This window comes from Polypterus senegalus, chromosome 15, assembly GCF_016835505.1.
Source record: "Polypterus senegalus isolate Bchr_013 chromosome 15, ASM1683550v1, whole genome shotgun sequence".
NCBI classification, from domain to species: Eukaryota; Metazoa; Chordata; class Cladistia; order Polypteriformes; family Polypteridae; genus Polypterus; species Polypterus senegalus.
Genome location: NC_053168.1, coordinates 66,178,476 through 66,202,645, shown reverse-complemented (window position 1 = coordinate 66,202,645; position 24,170 = coordinate 66,178,476). Strand labels below are relative to the sequence as shown.

The following is a 24,170-nucleotide window of genomic DNA, read 5'->3' as shown; positions in this document are numbered from 1 at the left end:
TGTGAAGGACTGGCACATTACCCAAGATTGGTACCAGTCTTATGACCAATGCTAAGACAGGTTTTAGCTCCACCAAACCTGGAAATAGACTGATTGGGTAAATAAAATGGCTTGAATATAATAGCAAAACAGTTAAAATACACTGGCTACAGGAAGCATAGAACAAGCATGACAACATCTATTTCAACATTTAATGTTATTTTAAGCACCTTATTTACAACAAGAACTTTGCTCTGTACACAGTTTAGCTTGTGAATATACAGAAACATACTGAACATTAGCAGACTAAAGCAAGAGCAAGGCTCTCATTTTTATATTTTTCACTAACATGTATGCTCATTAAAATGTCTAGTATTAAAAAAAGTACACCAACAAAAACACATAATGATATCACTGATTTACTATTACAAAATGTGTGTGCTACAAAGCACTAAAATGTAACACTACCTATATTAAAGCAAGCAGAAATACACTGAACAAAACTACATAATGTGCAATTAATTTTAAATACTCTGCATACACAGATTGCTAACTTTAAAAATATTTTGAAGTATAAACATCTAGAGACAAAACAAGCATAACTGTTTCGGTTTCATTTGGTATATACAAAGTTGAGCACAATTAAGCAAAATGCAAAATCACCACTTTAAGATGTTCGAGTTTATAACAAGAACTTTTAAACAAGAAACAATGTTACTTTTTTTTTTCTTTTAAACTCAATTCATAGGTTTGGAATTCAGAACACAACATACTTACATTTGTAGAAAAATACAGCAACAGATAACATTTAAAAATTAAAAAGAATATTTCTGAGATGTATGCAGTCATTTCCAAATTCATTACCAGTGTATTATGGCACTTTGATCAAAAGGCTTACTATACTTAGTCTGTGATCATACAAACTGGTCTAACATGTCTGTTTCATTGAAGGATTTGATGCTTTTTGGTTCTTTTTGTTTCTTACCATTACAAGGCAGCAATTTGTTAAGAAGACAAAGTAATACATTTATGGCAACAGTTTTAATATTAGCATATCCATTGCTAATGACTGTAAATAAATTAGAAAACAAATGCTCGCTGTGATTATCATCTTTGAATTACAATAGTGATTACTACTATACTTTATGGACCAAATACTATCAAGATTGTACAAAGAAGTATACATGAAATAAAGTATCCCATCTTTAGAGTAGAAGAGTGCAACGTTGGAGCTTATACAACCCTTGGGGTCTTTTTTTAAGAAATCTGTTTAGTATATCCATTCGATTTAGATTTAATCATTTGGTGTAGTTTTGGCTGGTTTAAAAAAAATCTACTTTTTTAAAAATTGCTTTAACTATGATTGTGAAGAAAAAAATACTCCTTAAAGTGTAACAATATAATCCTGTATATAAAAAGCCTAGTGTTTAAAGTTTTGATGCCAGGTTTCCATTATGAAACTTGAGTGACAACTGGAATATCTATTTCAATTGTTGATAACCTAGACCGAGAGGAATATGGAGGAGATGCATAAGAATGAGATGGATAACTATGAACACTGGCAGGCTGTGAAGGTAGTGGCTGCCAAAAAGGAGATGGCAATGCCTTGCAAGCACAGTACCACAACATTAACAGACAAGAAGTGAAAAGCATCCCCCCAGCACTAGCAATCGCTAAATATGTTGCTGTGCTGGTTGCATAAATACTTGCATATTTTTTGTTCATGTCATTGGTCTGGAAAATAACCCAAACAGATGGAGTAAGGCTCAGGGCTCCAGACAGAAAAAACAGTAAAGCAGCTACTAGATGACAACCTGCACTGTTTACAAGGCACTTGGCAAGGTTGATGTTAGGAGCTTCACGTCCAAAGGCTGTGTTACATATACCGATCAAACATAACAGAGCAGCTAAGCTAGCAAAGAAAATGCTAAATGGAAGGGCAAACTGGAGTACTCGCAGATCCAGCTGGTCCATGTTAGAATACCAATCAGTCTCGTATAGAGCACATTCAGAGTCTCCCTCTATCCGGAAACATTTTATCCACAAGCCAATGCTCACCGAAACATTTTTGGCATTTTTGTTGAAAGAGATGAGTCTCATTAATCTCCAGTTTGGTGCAACTGTAGCAGTTATTAGTCCAGCTACAGAGGCCATCCCAAATATATATGCAAACACAGTGGCTGCATGAATGTTGCGACAAGCCATTATGGTGACTTTGAATCCTAATGGGGGGAAAAAAGACATAGAAATAGATTAGTATTAAAAGGTATATACAGTATATGAATATAACAACAACAACATTTATTTATATAGCACATTTTCATACAAACAGTAGCTCAAAGTGCTTTACATATTAAAGAATAGAAAAATGAAAGACACAATTATAAAACAAAATAAATCAACATTAATTAACATCGAATAAGAGTAAGGTTCAATGGCCAGGGGGGACAGAAAAAACAAAAAAACTCCAGGCGGCTGGAGAAAAATAAAATCTGTAGGGATTCCAGACCATGAGACCGCCCAGTCCCCTCTGGGCATTCTACCTAACATAAATGAAACAGTCCTCTTTGTATTTAGGGTTTTCATGGAAGGAGTTGATATAAAGCTTAAAAACATTGTGCTGATCCAGTCCTACAAGTTAATTTTGTAGGCTATCAAACCTATTAAAATATGTCTCCTGGTCGGGTTAAAACAGTTGTTAAAGGGGCATAGACTAAAACACAAAATTCCCAGAGGAAACTATAAACCTATTCTAAAACGCAGATTTCATCAGCCTCTGTAAACACTTGAGATTTGTACACGCAGCATTTTATGTAAACACATAGAAGTTAACTTTTGAAAAGTTAATCTTGAGTAACAGAGTGTATTTTTCCATTGTTAAAAACAGAATGAACATTGTTAATTTTCACTAAGCTTAGAGTTTGGTCTCTCTACAGAATACAGTGAAATCCTTACTCGCATGCACACTTACATGCAACACGTCAGCACTCTCTGGAACCATAATAAGCGAGTGTTAGCGCCGCACCTTGAAACTTATGTCTTCCGTATCTAAAATAACTACCTTAACTTGAAGTTAGAATTCTAATTAGAGAAGATTCATCAGCCTCAGTAATACCATTGGTTTTGTTGCTCTTCTCCTACTACTGTGCAATACTTAATGCAATCCTTTGCTTGCTGCCCCTTCACTATGGAGATTTAAATTTTCCTTGCTTTTATGTGAAATTTTCTAGTCTAATCAGAGGGCATACACAGAATATCTTTTAGCAGTTCTTACTGCATTAGGCTAATAGTTAACAAATATTTCTAATATTTCAGATATTTTCTAAGCATGCATGTTATGGATTGCATTCTTATGAAGCAATTACAGTTAAACGTATTTATGTTTTAATTAAATTTGTGAAGCTAGTTTAATATTTTTCTTATTTAATTATACAGTATAGCAAATTACAAATGCAGAACTTAAAGAGTTAATGCATTATTGGTATTTAGTTGTCCATTTGCATAAGAGGGAAAAAATGCTCAATTCCAACAAAAAACAAACGCAAACTGAAAAATGTGTAGCATATGGCCATCTGTATATAATTAAAGTGTGTGTTATAAGGCACAATCCATTTGCCTCTGATCCTGAAAAAGCTGTTACTGTATAGGTATAATGCATAGATATGAAAAGCCAATCAAGACTCAAATGAAGTACTCAGAAAGCTCAATGCTGAAATCAGCATTGTCTGTACTGTTAAAAGGAACTCAAGCAAACCGATGGCAGCACAAGTTACTCCACTAGTTTTGATGACAATAATGACTCCTGCCCCCTCCTGCAGCCACATTACTTGTTTTGTGCAGCAACTTTAAAAAAGCTGCCAATGCATATAAATTGAAATGACTGTAGATTATTGTCGGCATTTTAGTATTTAGACAGCCAGAAAATGCTGAGAAAGAGGGGAATGACTGTTTGAGCACTGCTGCATTGCGACAGAAGTGAATAGCTTCATGCAATATGAAACAATTGATATGACAAAAAATGAAAAACAATTATTGAAGAACACTTAAAAACAACAAAAAAGACATTCTTTATGAGAAAGGCCAGCTGTCAGAAAAGCGATGGTCTAAAACTGAACCAGACAGTAGTTTTGCATTGTTCTTTTCATATTTAGACCTAAATGTGAATATAACAAATAGCAAAGAATTTCTGGGCAGTGCTTAAGTTCTTGGATATTGATGGTATATGGGAAGTACATGTTTAAAGAAAAGGCTTTCAAGATGAAGAAAATAAAAGTCTGTCCTGCACCTTAAGTGTGTTTTACAGGTATTACTGTAAACCAAACATTATTGTTTTATAGCAGCAAGTTTAATTCCAGCAAAAACTGTACCTACTTGCTAGTAAACAGTATATATCCTAGTATACAGTAAACTTAAGTCTCAAAACAATTTCTCTCAGCTGGTGTCTTTAATATCTTTAATAATACATAAATTAATATAATAAGTTAACATAATACCATAACTGTAACAGACTTTTAGTGATTTTCTGTCATTTGTTGTCAACTTTAAAATCTAGACTGATAGTCATTCATATCTCAGCGTTGGAGAATGTGTCACCATGCTTTCATCCTAACAGCCTATTTAAGGCTATTTATGACACAGTTCTTCCTTCCCCCTCAAAAAACTTACATTTGATTGGAAGTATAAAAAAATTCTAGTTTAGCTGTGAATCAGAAAGGATGGCAAGTTGAATAAGGCCTCAAATTGTAGAACTGTAACAGATATAGAAAAGCACCAGCAGTACAGAACACAAAAGGAAGAAGCTGCGGCCTTATGCTAAAGGAATTTTGTTGCCATAAATATGTAAATTGGGAAAAATGAAATTAGATTTAATAGTAATGTAAAGATGCTGACTGTACAGCTAAAAAGACACTAGCACTTACATTTAAAAAACAATGTAGGGCCAGTAATAGGGATGTCCTGATCAAGTAATTTTGAACTCAGTTGAGATCTGATATCTGCTAATACCAAGTCACAATGTGATTCTTGTATTTTAGTAAATAATACATTTGAACAGTGGAGATGTATATGGTCGACAACTGAATAGCTCTGCAGTGCATTAAGAAAAACTGCCTGCATCCAAGCTGTTCCTTAATGTTTTTTTAACAAAATAAACAAACTTAAAGATGTCTTTGTAAATAGCTCCTCTTAAAAGTGTTAATTTTATAAATACCAAGCTATAGACCACAGGTGTTAACTGTCCATTTTTTACTAACAAAATGAAACCCTGTAGGCTTATTGTGCAGCAACAATAAAAACATAAAAATAAAGATTACCTTAAAATACATACCTTTTTAACCAATAAAATATGTAAAGAAAAGGTTTATCCACAATACTAACACATAAAAGTAAAATAAAATGCTTCTCATAAATACGAGCCATTGTATTATTTAATTTCTTCTGTAATGTGCTTGCCTGAAAAAAAGCTTAGTTAAAAAAAAAAAAAAACATTTTTAACACTACTACAGTTTATATACATTTATTTTATTTATACAGGCGTGCTTTTTTTTTCTTGAGGTTCAATTATGAATATGGATTACCACTTTTAATTATGTAGTAGTTTTTAACCAAAACTTACACTGTATGACACACACACACACAGTACAAACCCTAAGCTACAAATTTAACAAATATACACAAGATGCTTATCAAGAAAAAACAAGGCTAACATATTTAACACATTTACAAACAAAATAGACAAATTTGTTTACTAAGCAACAAGTTCAAATTATTCTTTATCATTTCTTCTTTTTCTATTTGAAAACATAAGCTGCTGTACTTAACACAAGTTCTCCGCATCCAAACTCAGACAGGCAGTGTTCATTTTAATTAAAGTAGCATTTTTTCTAATTGTACAGGATGACTTCTCCGATTCCTTTTTCTCAGTTTAGAATTCCACTTTCTTTAATGTAAAGAAAGAATATATTCTGGTCCTCTGTCTCTCTACCTGTCTCTGGTAAAGTCAACCTTGCTCTTACTGCTTGCTCTCAGTTTACAGTCCTTCTCAGTAAAATTTTGTCAGCCTAGATTGGCAGTTAATCAATCGGGACTTCCCTAGCAAATAATGATCAAAATCCTTATTGAAAGAGAGGACAAAATGAATAAAGGCAGCCAAATGACTAACTGCATTTGTGTTGTGCTCTATATTAATACCTATTTTGGAACTCTAAAATCAAGACCACCGTTCTTTTATGCTAAACTTACCAGGTCAGGTTGGGGATCACTGGTACAGCACGTTGCAGCATCCACCCTACGACGAAACAGCTTAAGATCCTGGTTGGCAACACTAATCCCATATCCCCCAGCCCCCCTACAGACATGTGGTCCAGTGCAACCCTCCGTAAATGACCCTCTATCTGCTGCAGCCGTGTTATGTGGGCGTGCCCTTGGCCTGTTCCAGCCACTTGTGTCCTCAATAATGAGTATCCTGCTAGCTGGATCACCCTCAGAGAATCATGCCACATTGCCATAACTGCTGCTCCCTCACAATGCAGGCAATGTGCCTTGTTTGGGACTTCACAAGCAACCACTCATTCAACACAAAGTCAAACCTGTAGTACCCAAGGATTCTCCAAAGAGACACAGTACCAAAGGAGTCCAGTCGTCATCTCGGGTCACTTGATAGCGTCCATGTCTCGCAACCATATAGCAAGACAGGAAGCACCAGGACCCTAAAGACTTCAATCATTGTCCTTCTGCATAGATGCCGGGGGCACCACACACCCCACTCTAGCGAACTCATGATCCCCCATGCCCTCCCAATCCATCTATTGACTTCATAATAAGAGTCACCAGAGGCAAAGTCAAGATCAGTGAATCTTTCTTCACCAACAGATACCCCACGACCTTGCCCAACACCCAGTCCATACAAGCATTGAACAGAGTAGGAGCAAGAACACACCCTGATGAACCCCAGAATCAACTGGGAAAAATGCAGAGGTTCTGCCTCCGCTCTGTACAGCTCTCACAGTACCAGTGTACAGGCCAGCCATGATATCCAGCAACCTTAGGGGATCCCACGAAGTCTCAGGATGTCCCACAGAGCAGCTTGATCAACTAAGTCGAAAGCTTTACTAAAACCGACAGAGAAGGCAAAGAAATTCTGCTGATATTTGCATTTGTGCTCCATGAGAACCCTCAGTGCCTGGATGCGGTCGATGGTAGACTTCTTAGGCATAAAACCAGACTGCTCCAGCCACTGGTAGGTGAGCGAGTGATCACTGAGGACGACCCAAGCAAGGACCTTACCAGGCTCCAAGATCAGTGTTATCCCCCTGTAGTTGCTGCAATCCTGGTGATCACCCTTCCCTTTCCAGATAGAGACGATAAGTCCCATTTTCCAGTCAGTTGGGATGAGGCCAGTCTCCCAAATAGAAGAAAAGATTGCTTGCAATTCCAGGAGGACAGCCTTACCACCAGCATGGAGAAGTTCACCCCGGATACCACAGATCCCTGAAGCCTTGCCTACCTTCACCTAGTTCACCACCTGTGCAATCTCAGTGAGATTGGGTGGTTCACAGCTAATTGGAGGATCAGCCTCAAGAACCAAGGACCCAGAGACGTCCAACGTCCTAGCCGGAGAATCAGCATTAAACAGCTGCTCAAAGTAGCCAGCCCAGCAGGTCACAACTGCAGTGTCATCCGTAAGGACCGTTCCATCAACCGCCCCTGACTACAACTCTAAGAACAACAGATTTGGATTTGTGTAATGCTTTGATTCGTCTGTAAGCAGGATGTGGGTCACTAGACTATAGATAGTGGTTCACTTGCTTACAGATTCCTCTAACAAATGCCTCATCTGCCCTTAGAGCCCTCGTAGCCATCCTTCTCAGTAGGGCTGTGCGATATGACCAAAATCTTATATCCCGGTATTTCATTTAATATCCCGATATCACGATATAGTACATTTTCTTTGTATTCAGTGAATAGTTTATATAATCACCACTCCTTTTTTTCATTTAAATTAAAAAAATCAAAAATGAGAAGTACTCAACTTGTAATTATTTCTGTTCTTTTATTTAGAACATTTGAGCAAATGTTTGACTTAGAATGTAAACATAAAATGTTAATGTATCAAATATAAAACACTTTTCAAAAACAAATTACTAAAGGCCCAATATAAAATACTGCTATATAAAATGCCTGACATAAACAAAATGTGAACTGTAGCAGCAATAACTCTCACAACATATATTAAATATAAAAGGATCAAAGCACTAACAACTAAACTATATAAGGCCAATAAACCCTTTAAACAAAATAAATACAAGTCTAACATTAACTGTCAAAACCAAATGTAAACATTGTACTTCAAACTGTAGCAGCAATAAGGCTTACGACAAAAATATATTAAATATATAATATTAAATATAATATTTTTTAGGCTACATTCTAGTAAAATGTTAATTTGCACATTAGGGTGGCAAATCTCCGTTAATGAGTTACAGCTGATCGCCCCGTGCGTGGGACTGGACGGCGCTAGCGCGTTGATGACGTCCAGCCCCAAGCACGGGCGATCCGCGGTAACTCGTTAACGGGGATTTGCCGTGTTAATGCAGTTGTGGCGTAAACGTAATTTTAACAAGATTAACGCTGCAGGGAAAATTGTGCCTTAAGCAAATTGTTTTGGTAGCAATTAATCTTCCAAGCTTTTAACATGCTCGTTTAAATAATACCTTTACAACTGTAATATCCTACGTGGCCTGCCTCTCAGTTGTAAACTCTCTGCATGCTCGCTCACGTGCTTTTTGCGGAGGTGGTAGAAGAGGTTTGTCGTGTTGGAGTCTGTGGTAGCGATCGGTTTGCAGCATAATTTGCACAGTACCGTTTTCTGGTCCGTGTCAGACTCTTCAAATCCAAACCATCTCCATACTACAGAGGTAGCCCCTCGTTTAGGAACAAGGTCCTTCTGTGTGGAGCTACCTGGTGTTGCCTCATCTTCATCAGCCATGCTAGTGTGTCTGCATCCACGTGGTGGCCATCAAAACAATGAAAAAAATATTGCCGTAAACAGTTTATTTTGCGACACCACGAAACAAACGATAGCGTAATGTGCAGCGATAGACGTTTTCATATTGTCATCCGATATATATCGTTATATCGAACAGCCCTACTTCTCAGTTCATGGTACAGGCCGGAGTTGCCATCAAGCTGTGCAGTGCAGCTCCTCTTGATGAAAGCCAGAGAGCCCTGCAAGAACACCTGCTTCTGGGAACACCGGTAACACCAACACAATCCTCAGCAACCTTTAGGATCTTGTCACGGAAGGTCTCCTACATCACATCAGGATCGGCAGTTGCACCCAAATCCGCAAGTTCCTCACACAAAATTTTTGGAAACATGTCAAACATCCAGGTCCAGCCTCATTTTCCTAGTAGGTGATAACCTATTGGACCTAAGCGGTTTGTGAATTCTGACCACTTGTTGTTGCTACACTAAACTTAAAACTTTACTATTTTTGCTCAAAATATACAATTGCCACATAGTTTACAGATCGTTTGCCAGTTTTATGATTCATAAAAATATACACCTACTAAAATGAAGAGGTTTGGCAATACTAATTTGATAAAATATTTAAGAGTACATTATGTAGCAGAATACATAGATTTTCAGCAACTTAGACTTTTAGGCAAAGTGACAATAACACTGAATCTAAAACATGCAACTTTCACATTTGCATGGGGATAAACATTTCAAAATTCTAGTGTGAGTGAACCTGCTGTTAACAAGAGAAAGCATTACTTCTGGATATGATAAAATCAGAACATTCCTCCGGGTCTGAGGGCCATTAACTAAGGTGTAGATGAGGTCATGGTTTACTGCATTAATAGCTAAAAAGAAAATCACAAACATTTCTGTTGGTGCACAAAAAGCAATAAAGACGGTGTCTCGAGTGTGTGAATGGGTGATCATTTGCTCACATTAAACATTAACAACACCCATACAGATACAATAGGCTTTTTTGTTTTTAGGAGCCAATCAGTACATGTATAATGTAGGCCCTGGCCAATTTCTGTATTGAGTAACCAACCGCACAACCAGAATTATAACCTTTATGCAAAGTATGTGACATGAAAGGAAAAGTGATGTGGTGTGAAATGCAGTACAAGCATTAGTTCATATGAGACAATCAGGCACCCAGTAGCCCCTAGCACTGCTTCAAAGCAATCATGACTTAAAGGGGAAGATGAATGCTTCAACGCAGTGCATGGTGCATCGCACCAGGGAGGTGGCTATAAGGACTCCATCTTCACTGATAACTCTCCAAAGCCCAAACTACTAACAGATTTGTAAGACAGTGCCAGTGCTTGTGGTCAACAAATCAGCACAATTCATCAACTGAGCCCCAGCCATGAAAATAGATACCTTGAAATAGGAGCTAGAAAAAGTTCCAGACCAAACATGGCCTGTGTTCCTGCAGCAAAAATGCTACAAATGTTGCTAAGTCTCTGGTTCCTGGAAAATATTCTTGTGGTGGAAAAGTGCCTAATGAGGACCCCATACACAGACATGTCTGTGGATTTAAACACAGATGCCAATAGCAGTGAGAAAGGTTCTGACCAGCTTTACCACAGTTGATATTACATATTTATTTTGGACGGCATCTTTTGTGTATTTTGTTGGTAGTGGTGAAGAGCAAGGGATGACTATATTATGTTACTATGTACAAAATAATTAATTTTATTACTTTTAGTGATTTCTCCTTTAATGTTGAAATCATTTATAAATATGTAGTCTGTGCTAATGTGAATTAACTTTGCACAGCAGTGCTTTGTAATAAGCCTGGACTTGGTAAGCTATTCCCTACCAAATGCTAGGCAAAGTAGGAAACATTTTCATTTTGGTGATGGCTCACTGAACCCAGTTCTGGCAGCTAAATCTAATTTAAATAGTTTAATTCACTTTGTTAGTGCACAGCATTACTTGATAGCCAGATTACACAATGAATTGCCAGATGTGATTATACTTAGAGAATATTAACAAAACCAAAAACTATCCCCAGCATTTTGTCAGATGTATTTTATTTGAAATTTCTGTGGTTAATTAAGGATTGTGCACAGCAGTCAAAACATATTTTATTGAACAATTATTGAAACAAGAGATTTATACAGCCCCAGACCTCACAGGTTACATTTACAATTAGATTTGGTTCAGCCACTACCATAAAAAAATAATAAATAAAAATAACCCTAGCCAGCAGAAATCCAATGTTGTGTAACTGTAAAACCTATCCATATGTTTTGCTTTTGTGCTATTTATTAAATAAAAAAAAAATGTAGAGAAAGGGAATGCTAAAGCTGTAGGAAGCCATGACCATTCATAAAACCAATAATTAATTAACACGAATAGAACTGGGGTTCTATCATGCTGGTTATTATGTGCCATTTCTCTTTCATTCTGACAAGATAGGTTCAATATTTATTTATATTGGTTATACCATAAATCTTTGAAAGCATCTTAAAAAATGCTTACTTGAAAAAGTCACCAAATTTAGTGGTTAAACTACATCAGTAAAGTAGAATTAAAGAATGGTGATATATTTTGACAAAAAACATTAACAACATTCCCAGATCATTAAATAAAATCATTACTCCACTCCACCACTGTGGTGGACAATGAACAACTCACAGACCCAATCCTGAACCAAAAACATGCATAGAAGGAATATTTGCTTGGTGTACTCATTTTAACCCAGTTAAATGTTTACTACTATTGTAAAACATAGAAAACACTACAGACATAAAATGTATGAAATAACACGTGGGGGAATTACAGTATGCTGTGACTAATACAATGTTATATAAGTTTTGATTTGTTTTTTAGATTCTTTAAAGTGGACCCTTTTTGCTTTGGTGACAGCATTTGCACACTTTTGGCATCTTCTCAGCCAGTTATGTGATGCAGCCACTTTGGATGCTTTTCTATATTTGTGTTCATTTAGAAGCAGTAACATAATATAGGAGAAATCTGTGGTGGATAAATAAGTGGATAACAAAGTTACAAAGGAAAAACAGCTGTATAATTCATACAATATTACAAACACCACCACTAATCATAAGGCGTAAGAGGGTTACAGTAACAGTTAAAAAACACATTAGGAAGCCTAAACGGCAGTTAAGAGAGAAATACTACAGAAAAGGTGAAAGGTAATACAAAGAGATTCTTTAAAGATTTTAGTAGTTAAAGAACAGTCAAGGAGTAACATTATGAACATTTTTTTATATTTATGCTATAAAGGGTATAAGAAATCCAATTTACTTTAATCCTGTATGTTACTCTTTGACTACTGGACACCTGCCACAGCACTTACTGTAACTAGCACATTGCTTTACAAACTTATCAAACTGGGCTGCTCTACACACTTGATCTACTTTCTACAAGCTGTCTTTTACATTATAACCTACTAGGGGGTTTTGCCCCCTGCTCACCAACCCCCGGGCCTGCGCTATTTGCTAGCCTTTTTGCAGTTCTGCCGCTCGAGTATGGGGATGCGGATGTACAATTTAAACAGATTTTTATTTTCATGGAAATTGTTACATATGCATAATAGAACTAACTATTTTACTTTACAGAGAGTAATTAACCATATTAGAAAATAGCAAAACGTAATAATTTGAAAGTAAACTATGTTTCATGTTGCATTAGAGTTATTCATTGCGTAATACAATTTTGTTCTGTTTGGCTTTGAAATGAACATGCAAATATTTTTTAAACTAACACCTTTACTGTAAAACTTCAGTAAAAACAATTTTTTGAATTTAATTTTCTTCAATATCACATTGAATTTTGATTTTGCGTTTGGACTTTCATTGTGACAATGCAATGTATAACTGCCTGTGACTGAATTTCCTTTCTTCCTCACTATTAAACAAGACGACTTTTTCAAATGTTTGGCTCTGAGATTTGTTAATTGTCTTTGCAAAAGCTGTTCTAACGGGAAACTGTTAACGTTTTAATATGAATGGCATATCAACATCTCCTTTGTTGTCTAATGTTATTTGTGGAAGATGTACTACATTACCTTTCTTGGATACAGTAATCCCTCCTCGATCGTGGGGGTTGTGTTCCAGAACCTCCCACGAAAGGTAAAAATCAGCGAAGTAAAAACCATATGTTCATATGGTTATTTTTATATATTTTAAGCCCTTATAAACTATCCCACACTCTTATAAACATTTCCAGTTATACAGCATAAACCCTTTGTATTCTCTTAGATATTAGGTAAGATTCGTCGAAATTATGTATGTAAACACACTGTTTATATACAGTAAAACCTAAATATTATTTTAAAGGTATTGAGCGTCTCCGATATCACATATGTTACAGCTATTACGACAGACAGGCCACCAGCAATAAACACGTACAATGCAAGAAAAACTGTATACAGTAAAATGTGTGTACAGTGACACTAAACATATGTACATGTAATAAGTACTGTACGTAGAAAATTAATTATGGTTAGTCACCAACAATGACACGACGACTTGTCCGATAACGAGTTTAATTTTACTGCACAACAAAGGATAGCGTCACAGCTCTTCTAAAGGAGCCTCTTCAGGCAATTGTGTAGCACCGCCGTTGTTCTTCTTCTTCCGACAGTCTTCAATCCAAATCCCTAAAGCAGATTCCATCCGGACTACCGCCTTATTACATCCACTTACAACTTGTTTTGCGCCCTGGTTAAAGGACACTGCGGCCGTAGATCTTATATTCTTTTCCTCCTTTTTAAATAAAAAGAATCATGGACTCATTGATGCCGTAATGGCGTCCTGCAGCGGTGTAGCTGTTCCCTTCATTCAGCATATCCAAAACTTTTACCTTTTCGGCAATCGTTAGCATCTTCCGTTGGCGTTTGGGCACGGCCCCTGAAGCAGTAGCAGGAGCAAAATGTTTTCGAGGCATAACGATGGGCTTGACTATGCACAAAGATAAACACAAAAGAGCACAAAAGTTAACTATTTACACAGCGAAACACATTGACGCTGAATGAGCGAGATTAGACTTCCTGGTTAACGCACCGGAATCGAATTCGGTGCTCCGTTGCTGAGCCAATCAGCGCACAGGAACTTAACTGCGTGCTCTGATTGGGTAGCTTCTCAGCCATCCGCTAATAGCGTTCCTTGTATGAAATCAACTGGGCAAACCAACTGATGAAGCATGTACCAGAAGCAGCGAAAAATCTGCGTTATATATTTAGACTAGCAAAATACCTGCGCTTCGCAGCGGAGAAGTAGTGTGTTAAAGAAGTAATGAAAAATTAAAGGAAACATTTTGAAAATAACGTAACATGATTGTCAATGTAATTGTTTTGTCACTGTTATGAGTGTTGCTGTCATATATATATATATATATATATATATATATATATATATATATATATACACAGTATGTATGTATATATATATATATATATATATATATATATATATATATATATATATATATATATATAAAATACCTTAAAAGTTTTATTCAGAAGAAAATTAAACCTTTTTAAAATGAGGGAAAATATACCAATAATTATTTGTTAAGGATCTCTTTGTATACTACATTGTGAGTTCAGCCCTCCGGTTGTAATATGACCAAGCTGTGCGCCGAGCATGCAACGTACAGTTGGCCATGTGGACAGTAATCTTGTTTCATATCTCACAGCTTGGATTGCTGCTGTCATAATCTGTTTGAGTTTCATGGTTTGTTTCAATTACGACAGTATTTGTAGGACTTGTGTTGAAGTGACACTCGGCATCTGTCAAGCGTTGTAAGTATACAACCAGTTTCATCGATAACTTCATATCCAGCTTTTGAGAGTTTAAACATTCAAAAACATCAAAGTGTCCACTACTGAAATCGTCTCCTGTGAATCTAAGATGTTTAAGAGGCATTGGCGGTTGTCGAAAGGTGTAAAATATTTGGCCATTTCGGTACACTTGAAAGCGACAACTGAACAATTCAGCGGCAGCCATCAACTCACATGCAGAACCATAGGTGAAGGGCTTAAGCATTTCATTCTTATAGTGCTCCTGTGTAGTATAATTATCTCCTGTACCGTCATTAGTCCATACCTTGTACCTGTCCCAGTCATTCAATACATAAGACACAATGTTTCTCCAGATATCAAGAGTGAGCCTGATATGGCCGTGCAATATGTAACACATAGAATGGAAAAGATAGGTGCCATCTCCCGGCATGGAAACCACTCAGTAAGTGACAGTTCTTTGATCGATGGTGATCACCTCGATAGACATGTTAATGCGGGTACGGTTGGAATGATAAAGGAAATGGGTACCTGAACAATGTAAAGTAATTCTAAAATACCTATACAATAACTATAATCGTAATAAATGAACAAAAAAACAGCGGAGAAGCCGTGGATTAAATAAAAAGGCTGTAGTTATCAGCAGGTAGACGTGAATCCTGTGGCGAAGCAAGGAAGGGAATGAAGAGGCTGGAGTGACGGACGGCCTTATATAGGGAGGAAGTCAACAACATGGGAGGCGTTGGGATGGGGGATCCAACGCTGCCTCACACGGTGACTGAGCTGCAGGCTATGGACATATATATATGTACGTAAGTAGGATTCAGTTAGCGGCGTTGGGAACCCGTGTACCAAATTTCTTGAAGATGAGCCCATAAGTAACAAAGACTGTTGAAAAGTTCAATATGGCAGCCGACAGTGGCATCATACCACCGAAAGTACCACCACATTTCAGCCTTCTACCTACACGGGAATTTGGAGAATTAGTGACGTTGGAAAGTTCAATATGGCGGCTGACAGTGGCGTCATACCACCGAAATAAGTACGTACATTGGTTTCGGTTAGCGTAGGGAAGCCGCCTACCAAATTTCGTGAAGATGGGGCCATAAATAAGAAAGTTCAACGTGGCGGACGTTGTTGACCGTTATGCGTAGAATTTCGAAATTAAACCTGCTTAACTTTTGTAAGTAAGCTGTAAGGAATGAGCCTGCAAAATTTTAGCCTTCTACCTACACGGGAAGTTGGAGAATTAGTGACGTTTGGAAAATTCAATATGGCGGCCGAAAGTGGCTTCATACCACCAAAATAAGTACGTACATCGGTTTTGGTTAGCGCAGGGAAGCCCACCTACCAAATTTCGTAAAGATGGGGTCAGCCTTCTACCTACACGGGAAGTTGGAAAATTAGTGACGTTGGAAAGTTCAATATGGCGGTCGACAGTGGCGTCATACCATCGAAATAAGTATGCGACATCGGTTTCGGTTAGCGCAGGGAAGCCGCCTACCAAATTTCGTGAAGATGGGGCCATAAATAAAGTTCAACATGGCGGATGTTGTCGACCGTTATGACCGTTACGCGTAGAATTTTGAAATAAAACATGCTTAACTTTTGTAAGTAAGCTGTAAGGAATAAGCCTGCCAAATTTCAGCCTTCTACCTACACGGGAAGTTGGAGAATTAGTGATGAGTCAGTGAGTGAGTGAGTGAGGGCTTTGCCTTTTATTAGTATAGATATGCTTACATATAAAATCCGCGATAGAGTGAAGCCGCGAAAGTTAAAGCGAGATATAGCGAGGGATTACTGTACATCTTTCTTTCTACAGTAATTCGTGTAGTGGAAGACCAGACAGTGTTAACAGTTGTAGATATTTTTCGGGATATTGTAAGTTGATGTTTTCATCTTCCACACAATCACCACCAACTGTTTCAGCACAGTATACTGATATGCATTTAACCAATTTGCCGTATAACCAATCGACATTTTTGCCGTTAATTCGTGCTAAGATTGCCCTTGTACTCATTTTTTCTGTTGATAACCCTTCGTGATGAAATTCTTTAATAAGATTTGGAAATAATATCTCATCTTTAATTGGGAACTTACAAAGTGTGGAAAATGTTAAAATTTGTAAGACATCAGAGAGCAGGAACTGTGTCTGTCAAAAGCATTCACACGAATGAGAGGTGAGAGTACCGTATGCGTGGTTGAATATGGTTGAGAGGAGGGCGTGAAGTGAAAAAATCTCATGGCCAAAGTCTTGTCCCAGAATTTATATATATTTATATAACAGAGAGACGTATCTTGTGATTTGTTTTTTTTTTTGGCAAATTTTGTAGGTTTATTTTTTTAAAACTTACTGTGCAATTTATTGAGGTTCACACACATGAAGATGTTGGTAAAACAAAAGTAGCAGGGACTACTAAGGAGGTTCTTAGTGATTTGGAAATTTTAGACAGAGAAATACTACATTGGTTAAACAGGCTGAAATCTAACAAATCACCAGGACAAGGCAACATTTATCCTTGAGTGCTTAAAGAAGTTATTGAGTATATATGTTACGGCCAAAACCCGAAATCGGCCAAAGTGGGAAGTGGCCGGCCAAATCGGGAAATGGCCAATGTCACTGCAAACTGACTGGCCAATGTCTGATCTTTTACTTGATTTTTAGGATTTGGCCAGCCAGTTTCCGAAATGGCACAGGGTGATTGGCCAAAGTCAGAAGAAAAAAGGCAGGAGCAGCGATTTGTTATGCACTTAGTAGTGCAACTGCATCGAGTGTAGCCTTGTTCAGAAAGCTGATGCCACTTGGTTGTTTCACGATAATTAAGATTAGGTATACAAGTAGGTTTCACATTTCTATTATCATTTAAGCCCTAAAATAGTGACTTAACATCAGGGACCTATTTTATTAACTTTAAGGTTAGTGTTTGGGCGAGGGGAAGGCTTTCTGAACAAGACCCGCCTTGAGCAGTTTCTTGTGCAGAATGGAAAACTCACTTCTGAATCTGCATCTGAAAGTTTTTAAGCATCTTCGCACCTTGAACGGACAGTCTTACATCAGCGGTTCGGATTTTGGCCAGGGAGTTCTCGTCATTTCGCGAAATGGCCAGCCAAAGTAGCATAATCCCTGGTCATTTCTAGTAATTTGGACTTTGGCCACACCTCACGGCCAAAATGCAAAACGGCCAGCCAGTTTGAGAACTGGCCGAACTTCAGGTTTTGGCCGTAACATATACACATCTAAAGCCTTGTCACATATATTTTGAAAATCTCTGCAAGCTCAGAAAATATCCTGTTGTATAAAAGGATGATTTAACTGATCTATGTACCTATACAACAGTAAGCTCAGCATGCATCACTGGTAAGTAAAAGTTCTATCAGCACAAGTCTAAAACTGGTGTATTAGCCAACAGTGAACATTGGTTCAGACAGGATGGTCACGTTTTACTAATATGCTGCAGTTATATGAGGAAGCAACAAAATCATATGATAATAGAAGTGTATATGATTGTTACTTATCTTGTCTGCCAAAGGCCTCTGATAAGTTACCACACGAAAAGTTAGTGATCAAACTAAAACAAGTGAAAAATCGAGGTGTGGTGTGTAGGTGGGTACAATGTTGGCTCAAACACTGGAAGCAAAGAGTCATGGTTAGGGTAAGTATTTCAAAATTAAGTGATTGTGGTATAGCATGTCCACAGCTCCTGTCAAAAAGGCCAGTTTTAAATAAATAATCGCTGCACTTGCGGCTTAGTGAGGGGGTGTGGCTGTGTGGCTGAAGCGGGTCCTGGGGAATTTGTGATGTGGGAGTTTCTCACCTAAGTGCACAGGTGAGAAGCAGTCCGCATCCGTAATTGTTCCAGAGAGCTGCCGATTGCCACAGGTGAATCACTTCCCCGTTATAAAGAGTAGCCAGAGGCAGCTTTTTTAGGAAAGTGAAAGTAAAAGAAACGGAGGTTGCATGGAAGCAAGGGAAGAGAGAGACCCGGTGCAAGTGAGCGAGCGAAGGCTCGCAGGCAGGCAGCTGGACATTGAGCCCTAGCAGGGGTGTTTGGCCAACACTCGGTGGGGCAGAAGGAAGCGGTTGCTCCAGCTGAGCGAACAAGGAGCTGTAGTGACCGGTGATGAAGGACGGCTGGCCGTGTAAGGCCAAGAAGGCAGCGGGAGTTGAGAGGCTTGGGTGAGGGATTCCCCATTGTGAGCGTCCTGGCCTTTGGGGAAACTACGTCTCGATCTGGAGAGCGCGTAGCCGAAGCCAGGGATCGGGAAGCCTCCAGACCAGAGGAGCGGAAAGAAGGTCAGCTGCTGGTAGGGCGAATCTCCTGTTGCGGGGCCCAGATGGGAGAAGCAGGAGAGCCACCAGGGCTTTATTTTAAAGGACTGCTTCCAGCATTATTTTAGCCTCGATGTTTTTAAAATACTTTTTTCTATTGGATTTTAACCTCCAGTTCACTTTCGTTTTAATGGAATATTTATTTAATGACTTTTGAAAAGCACTGCACTTTATTTAATTTGGACTCTGTTTTTGTTGTTGTTTTTAATAAAAGCACTTGACACTTTTTACACCATCACCTTGCTCTATTTGTTGTGCCTCACTGCCAACTCATCGGTAACATTACAGACAGTGCAGGGTTCAAAGGCTCCCGGAGGGACAATGGGAGCATTCAGCGAACCCGCATCATCACAGTGATGTTAAAAGTAGGGCCCCTTAAGGATGTGCTGGGGGGCACTTCTCTTTTTAATACATAAATAGTCTGGACAACAAAATAATCAATAAGCTAGTTAAATTTGCAGAGGATACCAAACTAGCTAGAATGGCAGATAATATTGCATGTTCCAAACTGTTATGGTGGGATTTGGGCCAGTTTTTGTAATATGAAAATGGATGTATGTAAAGTATTACACATACAAAGTAAAAATGTTAGATTTCAATACAGTATGAAATGTAAGGTCTGAAACCTGAAAGTACAGCTTATGAGAAGGACGCAGAGAGTCATAGTGGATTATTCACTATCTACCTCAAAACAGTGTAACAAAGTTATATAACACACTAATGAGGCCTCCCCTGGAGTACTGCGTTCTGTTTTGGACTCCATATTACAAAAAAGGGCATAGCAGCACTACAGAGAAGAGAAAATTGGTTGATTTCATGACTAAGAAGAATGAGCTCAGAGGAGAGATTGAAGGAGGAGGGCCTTTTCAGATTAAGCAAATGGATATTAAGAGGTGACATGATCCAAGCGTTTAAAATTATGGAAGGAATTTGTAAAGTGGAACCAGCACAGTTGGAAACTTAAGAGCAGATTTGCACAAACATTAGAAAGTTTTCCTTAAGGCAAATACATTATAATGTAGTGTGTTGGAGAGCTGGACTTTAAGGACCGTCAAATCTCAAACTGATGTTATTTTGAATCATCAAAGTGAACAGGCTCAATAAGGTTTTTGGGCTTACTGACATGTTCTCATCACAATTGTTCTAGTCTTCTAATAATTTGAAGGGGTTCCCACATATGCCGAGCATTTGATGGCTGCTTTTCCTTCACTCTCTGGTCTAATTTGCCCCAGATCAGCCCTACTGGGTTCAGGTTGGGTTACTTGTAGAGGCCAGGTCACCTGCTGCAGCACTCCATCATTCATCTTCTTTGACAGTTTGCCTTTACACAGCCTGAACGTGTGTTTTACACTACTGCCCAGTTGAAAAGAATGCTGTGGTAGTCATGCTGATTAAGTGTGCTTTCAATTCCAAATAACTCATTGACATTGTCACCAGCAAAACACCCCACACAATCTACTGCCTCAGACACGTTTCACAGCAGGGGTATGAAATATGTATTGTCTACAATAAAATCTTAATTGTTATTTTAACGATGTGCAAGCTGACATTATCAAGTATGTCACTTACTTTGCAAAAAAACAATCAAAAACATGTCTTGAGTACCCCAGTCATTCACTGCGTCATGTACGATAGACTGCTGTTCGTGTACATTAAAAGTGCATGCAATGTGCTAGTATGGGCGTACATACTGCTCCATAAGGTAAGCTAGTGAAGCTAGTTAAAAATGAATGAACAGATGGCGCTAGGAGACAAAATACAGAGACACCACCTTGCAATCTATATCACTAGATTTAATTGCTAGACATGGATCATCCTCACTTGCATGGGGGTGTTTTGGCTTTGAAAAAACACGACACGTTCAAAAGATGAAAACTGCAAACTATGTTAGAAATTGGTAGCCATTAAAGACAGCTCAGTAACTTGTAATCATGCTTTTCTGTAGGCAGATGCTGTGGACTGACTGATGTTTTTGTTACACAACCTGAGATAAACAGGATTACCAAAAACTCCAATTTACCCGTTTCCTTTGTCCACCCTAGTGACTGCTTTGAATTACGAAATACTGGTATAATGACTATTTTATTGTTTTGTCTGTACATTCTGGACTTGCTAATTTTTTTTCTGGAGTTTCTAGACTAAAACTATTTGACAGAATCTGAAGTATGGTGCATCATTTGTGCAAATTCTACAATTGTTTTATTCTTTGTTGGTATCTTTCTTCAAAATTAAACATAACTTGTAGTTCGCCATTTGTTTAAACTTGCCATTGGCTATTTTTCTGTATCTTTGGGCAAGTCAACAGAACAAAATGGAGTCATTTGATTACAAGTAGTATACGTTTTTGTGCAGTACTTGGAAGAACTTGAGATTTGGATTTGGTCGCTTACAGTGAAATGTTACAATTTTTGTTCTTGCTTGTATGCTGCACAATTCACCTTAAAGAAGAGCAGCTGCGTGTTCATCCACTTCTATTTTACTTCCTCTGAATTCATGTCTTGTTTACTTTAAGGGGAACTGGCTGTTTCTCTCACTATTATAGCTTTTGTTGGTCTTTGTGTAGATTTTTACAGAATAAATCCTGTAGGCCACTTTGAAATGGTTTGCTCATGGTTTGATCTCAATAATACACTGGTGATTTGAATTTTTTTGCATTGTTTTTACTTCAGTTTTAAGGAAATAATGTTTTCTTTAAATATTCGGTTTCCATTAGTAAGCAATAATTAATATCCTATTAACAAGAGTGAGCTGCAGCTAGTACAATACAAGAGTGGCAAACATACTGTTTTGAAGGATGCAAAACACCATCTACTTTTCATTATTGACAAAATCCCAGAAAACATTGTGATACCATTTTTGTCACAGTGGCATCCACACATGCTGATTAATTAATACATGCCAGATAGAACCAAACATCTCAAAGTTGAACTCATCTGAGCAAAGGACAGCTTTCCACTGCCCCTGTTTCTTCTTACTGATACTCTGGTAAAATCTTTGAAAATTACACTTAAGCAGCATCTACAGCAAGATGATGTCATTGCTGAAGCCTCAACAGCAAAATTAATACTGTACCTATATCAAAATGCTGTAAATACACCGCTATAACAAAATGACCAATACAATGTCTTATCATTCTTCTACAAAAATGGAAAAAGGCCATGTTCATGCAGTAGCATTACTCAAACTGAAATGAATAAACAATCTTAACATTCAGCAGCACTGGTCAAAAATTGATTTGTTTACTGTATCTTTAAAGGAAAGCCGTCTGATTTTCCTTCTTTAATTTTAAACTTTCTGGAGCACCAGATATATTTTATTAAATGCGTGAAAAATGAATGAATTTGTACTAAAACCAATTATAACTGTATTGCATGGCAGTACACGGCAGCAATCCAACCGATTACATACTCGGGTGCATTTTTTTCGTTTTAGGACTCCTCATAAGATGTCTACTGTTCGTCTTCTTGAATATCATAATGTGAGCAGCAGCTCCATCTAGCCACCAATTCGAAGATCACATGTAATATACATAAACACAATTTGAACGGAACTTAACACATTATTAACTTAAATAAAGCGTGCAACTAAGTCAAAGTGACACTAAAACTTTCCTACTTATTCCTTGCAATTCGTCGTCAGGGCTCTCCCTGGCGCCTTTGTCTTGCAACGCTCCCATTCGTCGTCAATAAAGCAACAAGTGTATTTAAAAGCATCAAAGTAATCTCGGAACTCGCCTTAATGTTGGTTCTGCTCCTCCCTCTCCTATTAAACTAATGTTAAATGAATGCTTGCTGCATTCTAACATTGTCTACAACTGCACGGTTATATAACTCCCCTTCTTGTAACACTGAAAATAAACATATACCAGGCTGATCAAATGCGTAAACTTCACGTCCGTAGCTAAGAACAAAGTTTCACTTCAAACTATAACTGAAATCAGAAGACTGCTTCCGAAAAATTGCGAAAGGTAATCCACCCCAAAAACGGCACCAACCAAGCGGGTCGCGAACTAGTTGACGAGGAGGCCCAAAGACGTTGCGTTTCCTCGGTATTTCAGGGTTTTTGGTTCGCAGCTTACTTTCGAGGAACCACGGAGTGTAAACTGGGCAAAAGAACGGTGGCATCTCGGACTGTCGTTTTAAGAAAGCTGACTTGTCGAGCGCTCAACAGTGCTGTTTACCTGGCTCCATTTACAAGTTTACTACCCTCCTTCCCATTTGATACGCCATTGAATACTCACCGCTGATAATGAGTCTGGAATATCTTAGATGTCATCCAAACCTTCGTGGCTATAAGCTATAACCACTTCATCTTCCTAAGCATTCCTGTTTCCCTTTTCGTTTTAGCAGCAGAAACAGGCAGGCAGCTACCAGTCCTTTCGCTTCCGGGACTCCGTGTTGATGACGTAATTGCTCGCTCCCGCGGCGTTTTCCTGCGACTGTGGATGTGAAAAATACCTAAAAGGGAATGTGCACGTGCACGTGCACTGTGAATTAAAAGGTATACCTTTTCTATGACATCGTAGTCTATGCAATTTAACATCATCCTTATTTCAAAGCTGATTTAAATAGCGAAATAGTTTCTTTTTAAATTTACTTCCTTAGAAGTCATTCTGGTGTTTTTTCAAATCATAGTTTATATATATATGTATCTACCTCTTTATGTATTTATTTATTTAAAGAGCTTCTGCAAATTTTCCCCCTGCAATTAAAGTTTATATCTATCATTTATGTCTCAGTTAAGAGTCTTCAGGGAGTCTTCAATGATTGGACAGATTGTTTTGAGAAACAATATGGATTGGAAATATCTAATAGTTCTAATGCAAAAATTAGACATTTCTTTTCAGTGAGTCTTATCAATGGAGTAAGATTGCTGTCAAAAATAACTCGTGATAATTTAATTAGAGACTAAAAAGTGTACATTTCTTAAAACAAAGGCATTTTAAATCACCTGCTCAGAGAAGCATCTAAAAACCAAACACATTGAATGTTAACATTTTAAAATAAAAATAAGTAATTCTGTATTAATAAAACTGTTGGTACTCAAGTAAACCTAGTTTATTATAGTTTT

The 24,170-nt window shown here is 37.8% G+C and overlaps 2 protein-coding genes across 2 annotated transcripts in view; one reads left to right on the top strand and one right to left on the bottom strand.

Annotated features, from left to right (window-relative positions):
• adam22 (ADAM metallopeptidase domain 22) overlaps positions 1 to 24,170 on the top strand; it is a 418,045-nt gene that overhangs the window by 245,877 nt on the left and 147,998 nt on the right. The window lies entirely within an intron of this gene.
• On the bottom strand, positions 178 to 23,534 carry cldn12 (claudin 12). Its single transcript, XM_039737655.1, has 2 exons — positions 23,341 to 23,534; positions 178 to 2,201 (listed from the first exon to the last, which is right to left on the bottom strand). Exon 2 carries the CDS (start codon positions 2,182 to 2,184, stop codon positions 1,432 to 1,434), a length of 753 nt encoding a protein of 250 aa, XP_039593589.1. The 5' UTR covers positions 2,185 to 2,201; positions 23,341 to 23,534; the 3' UTR covers positions 178 to 1,431.